This window comes from Hemitrygon akajei, chromosome 8 (assembly GCF_048418815.1).
Source record: "Hemitrygon akajei chromosome 8, sHemAka1.3, whole genome shotgun sequence".
NCBI lineage: Eukaryota > Metazoa > Chordata > Chondrichthyes > Myliobatiformes > Dasyatidae > Hemitrygon > Hemitrygon akajei.
This window is the reverse complement of record NC_133131.1, coordinates 137,048,426-137,068,394: the sequence shown is the minus strand read 5'-3', so window position 1 is coordinate 137,068,394 and position 19,969 is coordinate 137,048,426. Positions and strand designations below refer to the sequence as shown.

General features: G+C 41.5%; 1 protein-coding gene across 1 annotated transcript; it reads right to left on the bottom strand.

Moving 5' to 3' along the window:
• Positions 1 to 2,660: 2,660 nt before the first annotated feature.
• On the bottom strand, positions 2,661 to 18,888 carry LOC140732542 (patched domain-containing protein 3-like). The gene is given in 2 exon segments (XM_073055310.1): positions 2,661 to 4,988; positions 18,834 to 18,888. Coding segments are annotated over 2 exon segments (1,770 nt in total). The 3' UTR covers positions 2,661 to 3,273.
• Positions 18,889 to 19,969: the final 1,081 nt, after the last annotated feature.

Sequence of the window (19,969 nt, the reverse complement as noted above, 5' to 3'; positions counted from 1 at the left end):
TGTGTTCCTGTTCTCTCAAGACCAAGGGTCCGTGTTCCTGGTCTCTCAACACCGAGGTTCTGTGTTCAGGTGTCCCAAGATCGAGTCAAGGCTTTGGGTTCTTGCCCTGTCCATGTGCCTCATCCTGTGCAGGAGTTCCACGTCTAGTCCTGCAGCCAAGCCTCGAAGAACTCAAGCCCCACCTAGTCATGCAGCCAAGCCTCGAAGAACCCTAGCCATGTCCAGTCCTGTAGCCACGTCATGTCCTCACCTAGTTCTGGGGTCCAAGACTGAGTCAAGACCCAGGTTCTGGGTCCTTGTCCTGTCTCTGGCTCAGAGTCCAACCACAGGCTCCTAGTTCATAGTTCCTTGTCCTGGTCCCACTTTTCTAGCTGAAGTCCTAGCCCAAGTCTGGGTTCCTGTCCCAGCTCCTAGTCTGTGTCCTGTCCCTTCCCTAAATCTAGTCCAGTCTAGTTCCTAGTACTTCAGTGTCTGTGTCTTGCATTTGTGTCTGCTCCCAGCGCCCACCTTATGACAGGCTGGGGCTTGTATACTAAAGATTCAGCGTTTTAGGTGATGCTCTGTTTCTGATCAGGTGATGAGCTGTAGCTGCATGATGTGGGAGCTGGTGGACCCACTGTGGTTCCTCGTAACCACATCTGCAGCAAGTGCTGGCTGCTCGAGGAACTCAGGTTTAAAGATGATGACCTGGAACCTGATCTTCAAACACTGCGGCACATCATGGAGAAGGAGAGTTACCCGGATTCTCTGTTTTAGGAGGTAGGCACACCCATTAGATTTGCTGCCTGAAATTTGGTCTGTGATCAGGGACAAGAGGGTGTGACAGGAGTGAGGCAGGTAGTGGGACAGTGAGACAGTGCTGGAGGATCCTCAGCCCTTGAGCTTGTCCAGAAGGTCTGAGATTCTTGCTCCCTGCCTGATTGAGAGTGGGGGCTGTAGGAAGGATGAGCAACCTAACTGTGACACTTTGGTTCAGGGAGCTATTCAAGAGGGGGGAGGGAAGAGAAATGTGGTGTTAATTGGGGATAGCATAGCAGGGGAATAGATAAAGTTCTCTGCTGCAGGGATAGAACATCCCAAAGGCTGCCTTCCCTACCTGGTGCCCGGGCTCGAGACATCTTATTTGACCTGCAGAGGAATTTGCAGTGGGAGAGGAAGATCCAGTTGTCATGGTGACACAAGTGGGCATGATGCCACATCATCTAAATGAAGATGAGCAGACCATGTTGAGGATTCAATGGGCTCAAACACCATGAAAATCATTGTTTCAGCATTTCTATCCCTAATGTTCCTTCAGTAACAATGTGCTGTGCTTTCTCCACTGTTTTGCAGGAGCCTTCGTGATATTTTGCTATGGGTTGTTCATGCATTTACCTGAATTTTCTGGGAGTAAGCAGCAAAGGGGAAGATGTTTTAGCTGGCCAGCTGGATGGTCTCCCAACTGTAAGACATATCAAGAAAACTCTTTCCTACCTCATCCACTGACCGGAGAAACTACAGAAAGCCAGTTTTACAAATAAAAATTGCTAAATTGAAGAAAATTTGATGCAATTTTATTTCTAAGTCTATTTCACAAATTAACTTGGTGAAAACAAATGAGGGACATACATTTACAGTAATAATTCTGTTTATCACACGGTTATAAAATTGAAAGTGATCTGCTCAGGGGCATTTTCGAACCCCTATACACTGCAATGCTGATGAGCACAGGGTATCTGAAAGTCCCAGGCTGCAGAAGTAAAGGAAGATTTTAAAGACAATAAGTGACAATATTGTATAACTCAATGGGGTCATCGGTGAATGGGAAAAATACAATTTGATGAAATTGTTGCAAACTTAATTGCGCACTTCAACCCAGATATCTAACATACTTAGTGTGACACTTTTACAGTTCAGGGTATTGGAGTTCAGAGTTCAGTTCCAACACCTGTCTGTAAGGAGCTTATAAGTCCTCCCTGTGAAATGCGTGGGTTTCTTCAGGGTGCTCTGGTTTCCTCCCACATTCCAAAGACATAGCGGTTAGAAGGTTAATTGTAAATTGTCCTGACATTAAGCTAATTTTGCTGGAAGGTGCAGCTCATGGGCCAGAAGGGTTGTTCCACACTTTATCTCTAAATAAAATATTAAATATTTCATTTTCAAACTCAACACAAAGACAAATGCCAGAGGAAGCAATTATAAATCATATTGCAAATATGAATGACTTAATAGTTATTAGTGTATTCGCAGAACACCCCTGGATAGTGTATTGGGAAACAGAATAGGGAAGTGGTTAAGTGACAAGTCAGCACAGACCAAGCTTTTTTAATGTACCAGAAACAATTTTTGAAAACACAACACTGAAACAAAATCTGCTGAAGGGTCTCAGCCCAAAACATCGACTATACTCTTTTCCGTATATCCTGCCTGGCCTGCTGAGTTCCTCCAGCATTTTGTGTGTGTTGCTTGGATTTCCAGAATCTGCAGATTTTCTCTTGTTTGTGACTGAAATGTTGAAGAAGTTTTAGTCAGTCGAGGTGCAGATGTGAGCTTATTGGCAAGTAATGAACAAGAGAAATAAGTGGTCCTCAGGGGTGGATTATTTTGGGCAACATTTAATACAATACAATCGCCCACTTCACAACTGTTGCATAGGTTCATGTTATGAGGTGATATCATAAAACTGAATTAAACTTAGACAAGAAAACATCATACTGCACAGCACTGGTGAATATCATGAGCTTTAACTTCTGAACATATTACAAAGATTGTAAGCTAAAATAGAAATACATTATATAAATACTCTATGCACTGAATGAATTATATCTAAAAATATTTCAGTACTGTATACTCTTCAGTAAACAAACAATTTAGTGATGATTATGTACAAATAAAAATGAAAGTAATTGAAAAAAAATCAATAACCACCTTTTTTTTTAAAGAGCGTCATTATTGTACATTATTTTACAGTGACACGGAGGCCAGAAGTAATTGGTGGACTGAGGGAGGAAGGATGACAAACAGATCTAATGAGGTTGTGGCGAGGGAACGGTGGAGTTCAGAGACATGATAAGATGGAACCAGACAAAGAAAAGGAGGAAGATTGAGCCAGGAGGAGGGTGGGGAGGGTGAGGTTGGGGACAGATCCTAGGGGATGATAAGCAGGAATAGGCTACCAATGGTGGAGTCTGATATAAGGAAGGTAATAATGGGAACCATCAGGGGAGAGGGGAAAGGCAGACTGTTTGTTGCTCCAGAATCCAGCAGCTGCCACCCCTTTGTGTATCCACAGTATTATGGACAATCTGGATTAGGCATTTCCACACGTTTGCCTTTTAGATTAAAGTTGCCAGGTTTTGGACTTTCATATGCTTCGTTGTAATACATGTGGTTTTTCTGCAAATTTACCACATTGTCTGTTCTTCCAAAATGTGACTGACCTTTGTTTGGTGAAAATCTTTCCGGCTGATTTGTTTCCTTGTTTGACTTTTTATTGAGTCCACAGAAAGTTAGAAACACAGGCAGGAATACAAGACCATGAACTGCCCCATAAGATATTACAAGAAACATGATTTTAAAAAATGTCCTGAAGATGTAACTTCCTGCAGCAGCCAGCACAACCACACCCAGAATGGTTGAAACTGCTCCCTGGATAATGGGATACCCAAGAGCATACAATGCATCGATAGCTCGTTCATTGTAACTGCTTTTGCCACTTGAAACAAATGCATAGGAAATGTGAGCTGAAAAATCCACTGAAAAGCCGATGCAGATGACCAGATTAATCATCGATATGGAATCTAAATTTACATCCCAAAAAGCCATGAACCCAGTTACACCCACTAAAACCGATGCTGTTGCAAGTGTGACCCACAGAGAACAGACCGGATTAGGTATTAACAATAAAGCAATAAGAAGCATCGCAAGAGCAGCCACAACTACATTCTGTATTGTGTTGGTTACTATAACAAGATATTGATCAAAATAGATAAATGCAGAGTGATATACCAGCAAGGGAATTCTACATTTCTTTGCCAGATCTCTTAATTCAGTCAGTACGTTTTTTTCAGCAACTGAGCTATTGACATTCATGGTTTGAATGAAAAAACGTGAAGCACTAATGCTCAGTTCATTTTCTGAAATGTCAATATCTTGTTTGAATGCAGGGGCATACTGAAGGAATGTTGCTAAGTTTGTCATGAATATATCTTGCTTGTTTATATCTATACTGTTACTTGCACTAACGCAGATACGAAGCCAGGACACTGACAGTTCCCGATCTACATATGAGAGGTTTTCAAATCTCTCCATACAGGTTTCAATATCACTCCGCACAGTGGAATTCCAATAATCTACAGATTCAGTGACAGTGACCATGACTCGTGGTCCATACTCTGAGAAAAAATCTCTTTGTGCATCTTAGAAGGGAATCACGTATGAATCATCAACGGCCAGATTTCTGAGATCAATTCCTTCCTTGATCTGTAAACAGCCATAAATACTGGCAGCTAAATATCCTAAATACAGGAAAACCACAGCTGCCTTGGTCCATCCGTTGGTGAGGAATGGACCGTAATATTCCTTCATGAAGTAGTAGATTGGATGCTCTGATTCGGTACCTGTTTTCGGATCATAAGCCCCACCTACACAACACATGGTGGTCAGTGTAGATCCTCCTGGTTTAGGATCTTTGTCAACCTTTCTGAATGTCAGCCAGTGCCTGTTACTGGCTTCCCTTCTCCCATTCAGTGCAAGAACAGCTCCAAAAAATGTAATGTTATAAATAAAGCAGAACAGAACTGTTGTACCAGTGTAAACATAAAATGATTGCACAGATCGAAAAGGTGTCATGATGCCAATATAAAAGGCTAAAACATCAGTCAATGTGGTGATTGTGATGGAAACAGCTGCTTCAGCATACGTGTCTGCCAAACGTTTTTCAACTTTATCTTTAACTTTTGTCTTTTGCCAGCCTGAAAGCATAACAAACATGTCGTCCACACCGATACCTGGAGATGTGAAAATATGATGAATTAGTTTGACACTTAATACCAGTGAAATACCTCAATTTAAAGTGAATAAAATTGCACATTGTATTGTCATTCTCACTGGAATAACATGTAATATTTGTTGATAGAGCTTGTCAAATACATTACAGGCATACAATAGAAATTAGAAACCATATTATTGTAACAAGATGCAGACAAGATACCACCAAGTGCACTTACTAAACTTCTTCCAGGCCACAGGATTACTCCGCAATATTTTCCTGGTAAACAAACATGGTGCTGCATTTAATCAGAAATTAATATATTGAGGGAACCATTGTAGGCCATACAGCCAAGCACTACAGAAACTGAGGGTGTAAGTATGGACACTCACATGGGCCCCAGCTATACCTGCCTCTTCATGGGTTATGTGGAACAGCCTATGCTCCAAATCTATATTGGTACTGCTCCCCAAATTTTCCTTCGCTGCATTGACAACTACATTGGTGCTGCTTCCTGCACCCATGCTAAGCTCATCAATTTCATTGGCTTTGCCTCTACATGGCCTCCTCTACTGTCATGATGAGGCCAAACTCAGGTTGGAGGAGCAACACCTCATATACCATCTGGGTAGTCTCCAGCCCCTTGGTATGAACATTGAATTCTCCAACTTCTGGTAATTCTCTCCCTCTCCCTTCCCCCATCCCACTTTCATTCTGCCTCCTCCTCCAGCTGCCTATCACCTCTCTCATGGTTCTGCCTTCTTCTACTACCCATAGTAGACCCACATGCCTTCTCCTTCCCACCCTCCCCCCACCTTCTTTATAGGGCACCTGCCCCCTCCTTCTTCAGTCCTGACGAAGGGTCTCGGCCTGAACCGTTGACTGCTCATTTCAACGGATGCTGCCCGACCTGCTGAGTTCCTCCAGCGTGTTGTACATGTTGATCTGTCAAAATGTGCGCTGGCAATATCGGAACCCAAGTGCAGAGGAAATACAGATTTCAATGTGGAGACAGCAATGAGAGTTAATTCATCACAAATCCAAAAGAACATCAGAAGCTCGGCCAAGCAACGCTGAGAAAAATAACATCCTCAAAACTAGAACCCTGTGGTTAGTGCTAATCAGGCATCCACTTAAATATACAAGTAACATGATTCCCTGAACCTATCAAAATAAACTGAACAAACTTAAACAGAAAGCAGTAGGAGACCACATCGGAAAGAGTGAGTCGCTCAAGACAAATACAAGGAACTCTAAGTGATTAACCAATTCAAGTGCCCTATAATCCTCGGAGCCCAACACTCTACGGCACCTTGCACATATAACTACATCGATATGTTGGGACCAGGTTCCTCAGAGATCTTGACACCCAGGAACTTGAAACTGCTCACTCCTAACTTCTAAATGCTCACTCCTATCAATGCAGTTATAAAGAAGGCAAGACAGCGACCATACTTCATTTGGAGTTTGAAGAGATTTGGTATGTCAACAACTACACTTAAAAATTCTATAGATGTACCATGGAGAGTATTCTGACAGGCTGCATCACTGTGTGGAATGGGGAGTACAAAGGGCGAAATTGTACTGATGGGATTACGTTGTTGGAAGGCAATGGATTGAATGGCTTCCTCCACATTGTAGTACGTATGTGAGCTGTTCCATGGTCACTGCTAGGAGAACTATGACTGAAAACTCTCAACTTGTTTTGTATTTAATTGAAAACCTCAATTCTCTGTGTTGCAATAACCTACTTATGTTTTTTCTTTGTTCAAGACCTGCTCAAGACTTTGCACAAGGCCAGAAACCTTATGGGAGAAATAATAATAATAATAATAATAATAATAATAATAATAATAATAATAATAATAATAATAATATACAGAGCATAGTAGATTTCCCATTGAAAAAAAACTGGTAATTTTTTAAACTAAGGGACTTTTGGAAAGCCTGATCTGGAAATAACTGGCACACATTTTACTAGGTTAGTAGAAGTGAGTATTTCTGCAGAGGCTCCTCAGGCTGGGATGTCAGGAATCAGGGCTGTAACAGTGAGTTCTGGTCACTGTGGGAACAGCAGCAACTTCTGCACGTACGGATAGCTGGTACAATTTCCATTATCACCATCAGTCATCATCATCTGTTTGATAAAAGCTGCTGCTTCCCTCTCTGCTTGTTTGCGTAGCCCAGAAATATTTATTTCAGTCTGACTTCACCTGCTCAGGATGAATGAATTATTTTTACTTGTAAGCTGTTCATGCAAAACAAGATTTGGTGATGGACAAAGGATGTTTCATTCAGGAAACTGGGAAATCTCCCTGATAATTTTCAAAAGAATCATTTAAATTCAGCTGAGCATAAGAAGATAATTATCTTGAGCATTCATGAAAAGTTTTGCACCTCTGACATGGCAGCATAGACTCACTACTATTCAAAGTTCAAAGTAAATTTATTATCAAAATACATAAGTATCATCATATACAACCCAGAGTTTTATTTTCTTTCAGGCATCCACAGTAAATACAAAGAAAAACAAAGGAATCAATGGAAAATCACACACAAGATGATCAAATAATCAATGTGTAAAACACACCTAGGTTAACAGTACCTAGGACAGCAGGAGGAAGGAGAATAACTGGCATAAAACAGTTGCCCAACAGTCAGATAAAACATCTAAGGATATACTTTCATCAATGAAAACCGGATTCAGCACTCCACGTGAACCTATGTAATTCTGATAAGAAATACACACCACTAAACCTAAATGAAAGCACAACCCAGAAAAATGAAGAAATTATCACTATAGAAGAAAAATGTTAACCAATGGAAGAGCACGACCCTCCATGGAAGACATCCTCCACGACCCAAGCAGAACAGATGTCAACAAGGAAGTGTCAAACGCTTGACTTCATGCTGGCGATCTCTCCCTTGTGGCAATATATGACCAGGAGGTTTCCACCAAAAAATTATCAAAAATACAGAATAAAAGACCAACAAATTCAAGACAATTGATGACCGATCCATTATTACAGTTAGGACGATCCATAATAATCATCGAGATATAACATTATAGGCTAAATAAGCAAGAACAGATTACTGAACAGATACAGCCATTCCAAACGTACATGATATGCAGAAATTAGGAAGTGAAAAACACCAAAAAATATACTGAATTTAAAAAAGAAATTGAAAGACTATGGAACAAGAACAGGGTACACAATATCTACAGCTGGAGTCATCCAAAAGTCACTACACAATAGCATTAAACATTTAGGCCTGCTCAGTAATATTTATATACCGTAGATTCCGGACTACAGAGCGCACCTGATTAAAAGCTGCTGGCTCTAATTTTAGAAATAAAATCAATTTTTTAATTGTAAAGGCCGCACCGGATTTTAGGCCGCAGGTGTCCCACGTTGTAATATGAGATATTTACACAGAAAGATATTACACGTGAGGATTTTTTAACTTTTAATTAAATCCATATGGTAACAAAAACAAATACATATTGCAAATGCTTTTTTTCGAACCGTGCCCGTAACGCGGCTACTTTTAAATATACGTTGCGTATACTTCTTTACTGAACAACATTCCAATATCTCCTAACGACTGGTAAAAAATATATATACTGCAGCCTACCAGGAAAAGTTATTGATCGCCTTTAACTTAAAAGCAGCGTTTCGCTCAGATCTAATGCCGCTCCGCCGCTCGACCCCCACCTTTCCGTTTATCGCAAACGGCATTTTTCCCACAAGACACCGCGAAACCGGGTGTGACGTCATAGCATCCCGCGATGTAGTACAGAAAACAAATATAGTTAAAACTCTTCTAACTTTAACTAGAAAATGAATTACTAAGCGAAAATATTATAAACTAAATAACTGCCATAAGGCAGCACAATGCTTCGAGTGTTTTCCATGTTGATGAGGGTGAGTACAAATGACTGATTTACAATAATTTAATTGTGAAAGTGCGCTTGATTTATCGTACAACTTCATTGGACCTCTGTGAACTACTCATCAATTTTATTGGTCTACTGTTATGAGGCAAAATGTTTACGAGGCGGCATGAAAAAAATCATGTATTAGCCGCTTCGGATTAAAGGCCGCAAAGTTCAAAGCTGTTCAAAATGTGGGAAAAAAGTAGCGGCTTAAAATCCGGAATCTACGGTAAATCTTCAGAAAGCCACAATACTATACACCATTAGAATAGTCAGAAAGTTTCTAGCAATTGAAAAATGAGTGTGCTTGGCTATGTCTGTACCTTAGAATTCACCAGCTTGAGCTGAGAAAAAATAAAAATGCAACAATAATAATAACAAATAAGCAATAATTATCGAAAAAAGATGTTGTGAGAAATTAAGTGATGGGGTGAGTGAGTTTGAGTGAATTTATTCAATTTGGCTCAAGGATCTGATGGTTGAGTCTGTTCCTGAACCTTGCGGTGTGGGTCCTGAGGCTCCTGTACCTTCTTCCTGATGGCAGCAGTGAGAAGAGATCATGGTCTGGTTGGTGGGGTTCCTTGATGATGGATGCTCTGGATTGACACCTGAGACTGAATGTTTACAAGCCTGTTGTAAATTTGTATCCATGATCTAATCTCATCGAGGCAAAATAAAGCAAAAGTTCCAAAACTGAAGGATACTTCTTGTCCTCGAACCTGATCCCTACAGTAATTTATTTTGTTTATTTCATAAGATACAGCATGGAGTAGGCCCTTCCGGACTTACAAGCCCTGCCACCCAGCAATCCTCCATTTTAGTTCTAGCCTGACCACAGGGCAGTTTACAATGACCAGTTAACCTACCAACCGGTATGTCTTTGGACAGTGGGAGGAAACCCAAGCACCTGCAGGAAACCGAGTGGTTATGGGGAGAATGTAGAAACACCTTAAAGGCAGCGACGGGAATTGAACCCAGGTCTCTGGTACTGTTAAACATTGTGTTAACCACTAGGCTACTGTGCTGTTGATTGTTGTGGCTGTGACAGCCATTAACTTCTCAGTCCCTAACTCTGCTGCATCTCACTGACCTCATGTTGTTTTAGCTGCATAACTCAATTCCCACAGAAATAAATGGTTTATTGATTTATTATTGTATCATGCACCAAGATACAGAGAAAAGCTTGTCTTGCATATGGTTTATACAGATCAAATCATTACACAGAGCATTGAGCTTGTATAAGGTGAAAAATAAATAATGTAGAATGAAGAGTAAAAGCTATCGAAAGAGTGCCGTGTAGATAAATGTTAAAGTGTATAGTAATAATGAGGTAGTAAAAAGGCTCATGCAAGAGACTGATAACAGTGGGATAGAAGCTGTTTTTGAGCCTGGTGGTACGTGCTTTCAGTCTTTAGTATCTCCTGCCTGATGGGAGAGGGGAGATGAGAACATGTCTGGGGTATGTGGAGACTTGGATTATGCTGGTTGCTTTACTGAGACAGCGAAAAGTGTAGACAGAATCCATAGAGCGGATACTGGTTCCTGTGATGTACCAAGCTTGTCCACAACTCTCTGCAGTTTCTTGTGGTCACGCACAGAGAAATTGTGCACAATCCTGATTTCATCGGGACGGGCGTGAGAAGCACGGAGGAACATCTGGTGAAACTTCTGACATGCCTGTTTCACTGCCGCTGCTACTGTGCAATCGAAAAATCTCCGGAGAGGAAGGCCCCGAATCCTCGGCTTTGCCTGTTGCTTGGCAGCCGGGGCCAGGGTTGAAGTGCTCAGCAGAGATGGTGCTCGGTGCTCGGTGTCGTAGGGTTGGTCGGAGGCTCAAAGTTTTTCAGACGGACTCAGAGTTGGCTGTGGTCGGATGCTTCCAGAGGCTGCATCGTGAAGCTTTGCAGTGCTGGAGGTTCATGGCAGGAAGTATTCTTCCTTCTACCGTCTACGTGAGATCATGGGCTATCGAGGACTTTGAGACTTTTTATTACTGTGTCCATGGTCTGCCCTTATCAAATTACGGTATTGTTTTGCACTGTTGTAACTATATGTTATAATTATGTGGTTTTTGTAAGTTAGTCTTGGTCTATCAATGTTGGATCTCCTGTTAGGGAATGCGATAGGTCAGCTGACAGATGTATGTGTTGGGGAGCACTTCGGGTCCAGTGATCACAATAGCATTAGCTTCAATATAATTATGGAGAAGGACAGGACTGGACCTAGAGTTGAGATTTTTGATTGGAGAAAGGCTAACTTTGAGGAGATGTGAAGGGATTTAGAGAGAGTGGATTGGGTCAAGTTGTTTTATGGGAAGGATGTAATAGAGAAATGGAAGTCATTTAAGGGTGAAATTATGAGGGTACAGAATCTTTATGTTCCTGTTAGGTTGAAAGGAAAGGTTAAAGGTTTGAAAGCGCCAGGATTTCAAGGGATATTAGAAACTTGGTTCGGAAAAAGAGGGATGTCTACAGTAGATATAGGCAGCATGGAGTAAAAGAATTGCTCGAGGAATATAAAGAATGTAAAAGGAATCTTAAGAAAGAGATTAGAAAAGCTAAAAGAAGATACGAGTTTGGTTTGGCAAATAAGGTGGAAGTAAATCCAAAAGGTTTCTACAGTTATATTAAAAGCAAGAGGATAGTGAGGGATAAAATTGGTCCCTTAGAGAATCAGGGTGGTCAGCTATGTGTGGAGCCGAGGGAGATGGGAGAGATTTTGAACAATTTCTTCTTTTCGGTATTCACTAAGGAGAAGGATATTGAATTGTGTAAGGTGTGGGAAACAAGTAAGGAAGTTATGGAACCTATGACAATTAAAGAGGTGGAAGTACTGGCGCTTTTAAGAAATTTAAAAGTGGATAAATCTCCGGGTCCTGACAGGATATTCCCCAGGACCTTGAGGGAAGTTTGTGTAGAGATAGCAGGAGCTCTGACTGAGATCTTTCAGATGTCATTAGAAACGGGGATTGTGCCGGAGGATTGGCATGTTGCTCATGTGGTTCCATTGTTTAAAAAGGGTTCTAGAAGTAAGCCTAGCAATTATAGACCTGTCAGTTTGACATCAGTGGTGGGTAAATTAATGGAAAGTATTCTTAGAGATAGTATTTATAATTATCTGGATAGACAGGATCTGATTAGGAGTAGCCAGCATGGATTTGTGCATGGAAGGTCATGTTTGACAAACCTTATTGAATTTTTTGAAGAAGTTACGAGGAATGTTGACGAGGGTAAGGCAGTGGATGTAGTCTATATGGACTTCAGCAAGGCCTTTGACAAAGTTCCACATGGAAGGTTAGTTAAGAAGGTTCAGTCGTTAGGTATTAATGCTGGAGTAATAAAATGGATTCAACAGTGGCTAGAGGGGAGATGCCAGAGAGTAGTGGTGGATAATTGTTTATCGGGATGGAGGCCGGTGACTAGCGGGGTGCCTCAGGGATCTGTTTTGGGCCCAATGTTGTTTGTAATATACATAAATGATCTGGATGATGGGGTGGTAAATTGGATTAGTAATTATGCCGATGATACTAAGGTAGGAGGTGTTGTGGATAATGAGGTGGGTTTTCAAAGCTTGCAGGGAGATTTATGCCAGTTAGAAGAATGGGCTGAACGTTGGCAGATGGAGTTTAATGCTGAGAAGTGTGAAGTTCTACATTTTGGCAGGAATAATCCAAATAGAACATACAGGGTAAATGGCAGGGCATTGAGGAATGCAGTGGAACAGAGAGATCTAGGAATAACAGTGCATAGTTCCCTGAAGATGGAGTCTCATGTAGATAGGGTGGTGAAGAAGGCTTTTGGAATGCTGGCCTTTATAAATCAGAGCATTGAGTACAGAAGTTGGGATGTAATGTTAAAATTGTACAAGGCATTGGTAAGGCCAAATTTGGAATATTGTGTACAGTTCTGGTCACCGAATTATAGGAAAGATATCAATAAATTAGAGAGAGTGCAGAGACGATTTACTAGGATGTTACCTGGGTTTCAGCACTTAAGTTATAGAGAAAGGTTGAACAAGTTAGGTCTCTATTCATTGGAGCATAGAAGGTTGAGGGGGGATTTGATCGAGGTATTTAAAATTTTGAGAGGGATAGATAGAGTTGACGTGAATAGGCTGTTTCCATTGAGAGTAGGGAGATTCAAACGAGAGGACATGATTTGAGAGTTAGGGGGCAAAAGTTTAAGGGAAACACGAGGGGGTATTTCTTTACTCAGAAAGTGATAGCTGTGTGGAATGAGCTTCCTGTAGAAGTAGTAGAGGCCAGTTCAGTTGTGTCATTTAAGGTAAAATTGGATAGGTATATGGACAGGAAAGGAGTGGAGGGTTATGGGCTGAGTGCGGGTAGGTGGGACTAGGTGAGATTAAGAGTTCGGCACGGACTAGGAGGGCCGAGATGGCCTGTTTCCGTGCTGTGATTGTTATATGGTTATATGGTCATGTGTTTTTGTGATATCATACTGGAGGAACATTGCATCATTTCTTAATGCATGCATTTCTAAACAACAATAAATGAGGACTGAGTGTCCTCACAATCTAATCTAATTGCCAAACCCAGCTGTTATGCATTCAGGCAGATTGCTTTCTCTGGAATATCAATAAAAATTGGTAAGAGTTAAAGGGGACGTGTTGAATTTCTTTAGCTTCCAGAAGAAGTAAAGGCATTGGTGAGATCTCTTGTCTGTGTCATCAACATGGTTGGACCAGGACAAGCTATTGGTAATATTCACTCTGAGGAACTTGAAACTCTCAGCCCACTCAACATCGATACTGTCAATATAGCCAGAAGCATGTGCACTGCACCCCTTCCTGAAATCAATGTTCACAACTATAAAAATACACTGTTAATAACATGTTTCCTTTGAAGTCTCTATGAACTGTGAGCAGAATGATTCAGAATGTAAAAAGCAGAATTCTCCAAATGGTTTCAGGGATGTTGATCACAAAATTGTGCGTGGTTTGTTATTTTCCAGAGCAAATATGATCACACACCAGGATGACGGAATTGACCATTCACTTCCCAACAACTGTAATGTGGGGCACTTATGTCCCACATTCACCCCCATCGCAGTTTGGAACTGGTAGAAAGCAAACGAGCAACACAAATTTATAATTGATAATTGCATACAATTGATTTCAATGATGAATTCTCATGAAATTTAAAACTCTTTTCTTTCTGAACTCCATAATGAAAATGTGTAAGTGTTGCTCTGAGGACCGACTGTGTCAGCAGTTTCCCAGTAGTAGTAAGGAAAACTATGGTTCTCCCAAAGATAATTGAAGGTCAAATATTGGTCACACACAGGCCATTTCCTTTGCTCTAATTACTGTATTAGATATCCTTTACAACCCAAATGCTAGCTTCATATCATGTTGGTCTGTGATATAGAACAAGCTGCAATAGAACAAATCTTATCAGCAGTTTGCTAGATGTAATAAGGAAATTGTTGCCCTTCTTGCGAATTACTTACAGGTGAAATTTGATCAGTTAAATATGTTCTGCATGTGCTAATTCCTTAGAACTTGTTCTGACATTGCAATGGTTCACAAATAACACTGTATAATTTGGAACACTCTCCTAGTCTCAGTGATTATTTGGCCTTGTTTCTTTTGGATATATGATTTGCCTTTGCTTCACTGTTTTATGTGCAACCTGGTTTTAAATGTAGGATTTCTGCCTTCAGCAGCTCCTACAATGAGTTCTCATCCTCCATATATTTCCCAAGCGTCTTGACTTAGTGTGTATGAATTTTTGACAGTAAATCAATATATAATTATACTGTCTATGGAGAATGATGGTTTCAGATAGCACTGGTGAAGGACAGTGTCGACTTACTGATAGCAAGCAAAACTACTAACTACTTTATTAATCACATTATTTCTCTACAATGATCACTGCATCAATAGCCTGTAACTTCCCTTTCAGAGTTGAGCTTTTGAACCACCTGTACGTCCTGACATTTCTGTGCTAGATGGCTGTGGTATGGCATGCACAGGCCGAATTGAGTCAAGGCCCAGGCTCGAGAGTGAAGAATGAGCTAATGTTTAACTATTGCTGGAGTGGACTTGGAGGTGATTTGACACAGTAAAACTGAGGCATGGCAGAGTGGAAGTGGTGAGGTTGGAGCCCGATGACAATGAACAAGCCAACGTTCGATCGACCTAAGCAGCGGGCCAGATTTGAAAGGGCAAAATGTGGGCCATATCGAGGCAGCAGGTGCCGTGCCTGAAAGCACACCGAAGCGGCAGGGCCCAGGTCCAAACACAAGCAATGACCTACTCTTTAGCCAGTTTAAGCACCAGGCCATTTGATATTGTCGGGGATTGAGGCCAGTGTTCAGCTCGCTGCTTGTGAGATTTACTCATCTCTGCACTGACCAGAAGCTGTGGCCTGCATGTAACAGGCTCCTGGATTGAGGATGACTGGCTTTGTTGCTGTGGTCTCAGTTTCATGAACTTTAGTTCTAAATTTTTTTTGCTTACTTTTATTGTTAGTACAATTTTTTTTTTCCTGCACATTGGTTGTACAATGGTCTTCTTTTTAATGTGTCCTATTGGGTGTTTGTTTTGTGGCTGCCTGCAAGGAGACAAATCTTAACGTTGCATGTTCACATACTTTGATAATAAATGTACTTTGAACTGTGAATAGCATCAGTCAGCTTCAGAATGATTGGGCTAGTGGGAGCTTACATATATTGCAGTTGAATACAAGAGCCTCAGTAGTGGAGAGAATGGGGCATAAAGGTCCAACAGCCTCTCAAACAAACCATCTGTGTGTCCTCTGAGTGAAGCAGGTGTCTAAGAAGTCACCTGTCCAATATCCATTGCCACCACTCAGTTTTCTTCACATAACGAGCCCACAATGTACTAATCCTAATCCACTTTCCTTTGGAATGGGAGAGGAAAACAGAGCACCCGGAGGAAACTCACACAGTTACAGGAGAACGTACAAACTCCTTATAGACAGAGGGAGGAATTGAATGCTGATCACTGATTGCTGGTGCTATGAAGCAATTTGCAACCGATGAATGTGGAGGATGACTGTTACAACATCTTTCTGATTTTTCCTCTGCAATACGTGTTTCATTATGTTGGTTTGTCAGTTCGTCACTATTCATTTTGACCAAGATGCCAATGGTGGAACTGGCTTTTTGGATCTCTAATTCCAAAGAAGTGCCACTTATCAGTACTTCAGTTGCATCAAAAAAGAGCTCTATTGAAATTTTAATATGCTCCTTAAAATTTATGATATTCGGACAGCTGCCCCTGTATCTTTAATATGCTGTAGAATAACATAACAGTGCTTTAGCATGACTATCATGAATGTTTCTTCAGTAACAATATGCAGTGTTTCCTCCACTGTTTTACAGGAGCCTGCATGACTTCGTGTTTGTGAGTTGCTCACATATTTTCTGGAATGCCCAGACAGTAATGCTCAAGGAAGAATATTAAGTTTAACTGCCCAGCCACAGGAAAATCAGGAAAACTGCTTCCTACCTCATCCTGGTAAATGGCTAATCTACAAAAACCTACGTTTACAAAGATGTGAATGGGGACTCTTTGGCATGTAATGTGAAGAAAATTTGAGACAATTTCATTTCCAAATATATTTCATGAATTAATTTAGGAAAAGCAAACGAGAAACGGAAATTTATAACTGATAATTGCATATAATCGATTTCAATTATGTATTCTCGTAAGGTTTAAAATTCTTTGCTTTCTGAATACCATAATGAAGGTCTATAAGTGCAGCTATGGGGTTTTCCTTATTACTTCTGGGAAAGTCCGTGTCAGCAGGTTCTCAGAAGTAATAAGGAAAACTGTGTGTAATCTTCTCATCAAGGCTCATATGCAAACTCTGATAACATCCACGTTACTCAGCTGTGAGAAAGCCACTTTTCGTAAAAAATACATATCTAGGTTCAGTATGATTTGATGTTTAACAATCGTGAGCATTGGGAATTCTGATTAAAGGAACCTCGACTTCATCAAATGTTGTGTAAGTACTGCCTATACACAATAATCTATCAACAAGAGATAACAGATCTCACACTGTACAAAATTATAAAAAAAAGTATATTTACCATCTTCAGATTTGTCAAACAGTTAATAGAATAAAAAGTAAAGGGATAAAAATAAAATGGCCCATTGCAATTATACCAGTCTAAAGGTACGAACAAACATTGGAGTTCATGTCATATTGCAATGGTCATTACTCATGGTGCTGAATTCTCAAGACCAATCACAGGCAGAACTTCACTTCATGGATTCCTTCACCTCACAATCACTCCTTGCATTAGGGTCTCCCCTTCAGATCGAATTCTCTAGTCGTCCTCTCCTGTCAAAAGACCATGAACTCGACCACTGTCCATGACAAATCTCTTTCTGCCCAGCTCTCTCTAGAGCCGTCTCCTGACCTCACCATCCTGATTGGCTAACGCAACATTCCTAAGTTGAGCAACATGGCTCCTTATCTTTAGTCAAAACCAAAACATTCCACCAGCAGGACACACTGCTTTTACAGAAACTGCTAAAATGAAATTCTTACAGTATAACAGCATAACAAAGGCATTACATTTTTTTTCCATAAAATAAATGAAGGTAAAATTTTGGTTGCACACATGCCACGTCCGTTGTACTCTTTGTAATCTTGGGTACAGACATGCAGAGTATCCAAGGAGCAGTGGCCATTGCTAGAGGAACCCTGTACTGTTGCAGATCTTGCCAAATTCAACAATAAGGTGTAAAAATGTGTCCAGTTCTGGCTGGGCCATGCATAGACTGTCCGTGGACATGATAAGAAGAAGCTTGGTACTTGATATAATCATCCCTCAGAAGCTACTGGGTAAACTGTCCTCAATGGGTCTCAACACCTCTCTCTTTAACTGGATCTTGGATTTCTTTACAGAAAGGTGACAGTCAGTCCGTGTTGGCAGCAACATCACCAGCTCCATCAGGCCGAGCATTTGTACCCTGCAGGGTTGCTGTGCCGATGCTGATGCTTGAATGTGCCGCTAGATCCAGATCAAATTTGATCATCAAACTGGCTGATGACAAAACAGTGGCTGCCTCATCAGCAGCAACAATGAGACAAGGAGGTAGGGTAGCTTTTAGAATGGAGTGAGTACAACAACTTGAGTCTCAACATGGACAAGACTAAAGAGATGATGGTGCACATTAGGAAGGTGCAGGCTAACTGCTCCTCAGTGCACATAAACGGCTACTCCACATAACAAACAATCTCACCTGGTCCCTCAACACCACCTCTTTAGTCAAGAAAGCACAGCAGCATCTCCAATCCCTGAGGAGATGGAGATGAGTGACCCACCCAATAATTGTAACCAATTTCTACAGCAGCACCATTGAGAGTGTCCTGACCAGTTGCACCACCGTCTGTCACTGGAATTGCAAAGCATCTGACCTCATGGCCCTGCAAAGGATTGAAAAGATGATCAAAATCATTGCAGTCTCTCTTCCACCCATCTGAGGTATCTATAAGGAGTGTGTGTACACAGGGCCCTTAGCATTGTCAAGGATCCCTCCCATCCGTTCCACAATCTCTTTCACCTCCTACCATCAGTCAGGACGTAGCATAGCATCAGGCAAGGAAGGTTAAAATGGGAAGCAGCTTTTTCACCAGGCCATGAGACTACTGAACTATCCAGGTATTATCACTTAGGAAGCACCAGTACAGTTATGCTATTTACTTTTTGGCTCATAAACGCACTTTCTGCTAAATGTCAACCTTCAGGAACACAGTATGTCTTATTATTTGCTAATTTATTTGTGGTAATATTACATTAGGCTCAGGTACAGCACCCAGATCAAGGTCCAGCTATACCAGAGCTGTGTTCTGTCCACACTCTTGTTCGGGGCAAAATGTGGACAAAGGACAGAGAACAACCTTGCCAAGCTGTCGTCATTCCTCACCATGATCCTCTGGAAGATCCTCCATATATTCTGGCCAAGAAAGATCTCCAACCATATCCTAATAGTTCAGTGTCACCAAGAGAACGTGGCCACAATAAACATGAGGGAATGCTGAAGATGGATTGAGCACATGATGAGAAGAGAGGCCAACTCCATCATCAAGACAGCACTCCATTGGACCACTGCAAGGTGGAGGAAATGCGGGAGACCAAAGACTACTTGGTGCTGTTACACGGAGGGAGAAATGATGACCCAGAACCACACCTGGGCCACAATAGAGAAGATGGTCAAGGACTGATAGAGATGCCCTATCTGCCAGCAGTGGAACATGCCATAAGTAAGTAATATTATCATGTGTTGTGTGTGAGTTATATGTACCATGTTGTGCAACTGGGTCCAGAGGAATGTTCCTTCATTAGGTGGTATACCATTCTACTTAAACCTACTTCGAATGATTGCAAGATCCTGATGTACATTAAGAACTTATAGTACTGCAGGTCTACACCATCAACAAGTTGCTCGCTGGCAGAGATAATGAAGGAGCTGTGCAACATGTTGGTGCCTGAGTCGAAAGGGACTTACAGTCAAATAGCGAGTGTCCACCATGATCGCTCTTCTTGTGATTGCAAGACCCCATTTGGACATTGTTAATCTGGTGTGCTGGAAGTTCGATTTATTGGATGACAGCAGGGGCAGATGGAGGGAGCCAGGTCCTCGGTCATAGCGAGGTCTAAGCCTGAAGCCACGGTTTGCAGCAGGCTGGAGTGCAGGAATGAAGCCATTGCACTTCACTAGGTGGCCGTGTGGTGCAGACTCCAGAAGGGAGTAGGAGCTGCCGTCACAGGGATACCCGTGGGAGAAAACAAGATCTGTGCATTGCCAACTGCTGATTTTTCTTTTTTGGCTGCACTAGGTGGAGTCGAGGCCTCAAGTTATGGGGTCACTGCTTTTCAGCCACTGGAGAAAGAGTCGTCTGAGATGGCGTAGTACAGCTGTGGTGACTGAAGATTTCAGGTGGACTAGATACATATATATAGTAGTGTGGTTGTGCATTCACCAATATCTTATATGCGCTTGTGCGTATGAGGACTGTGCCTCAAAGCCGCAGATTCGCCTAGCAGGAGTCGGGCATGGGG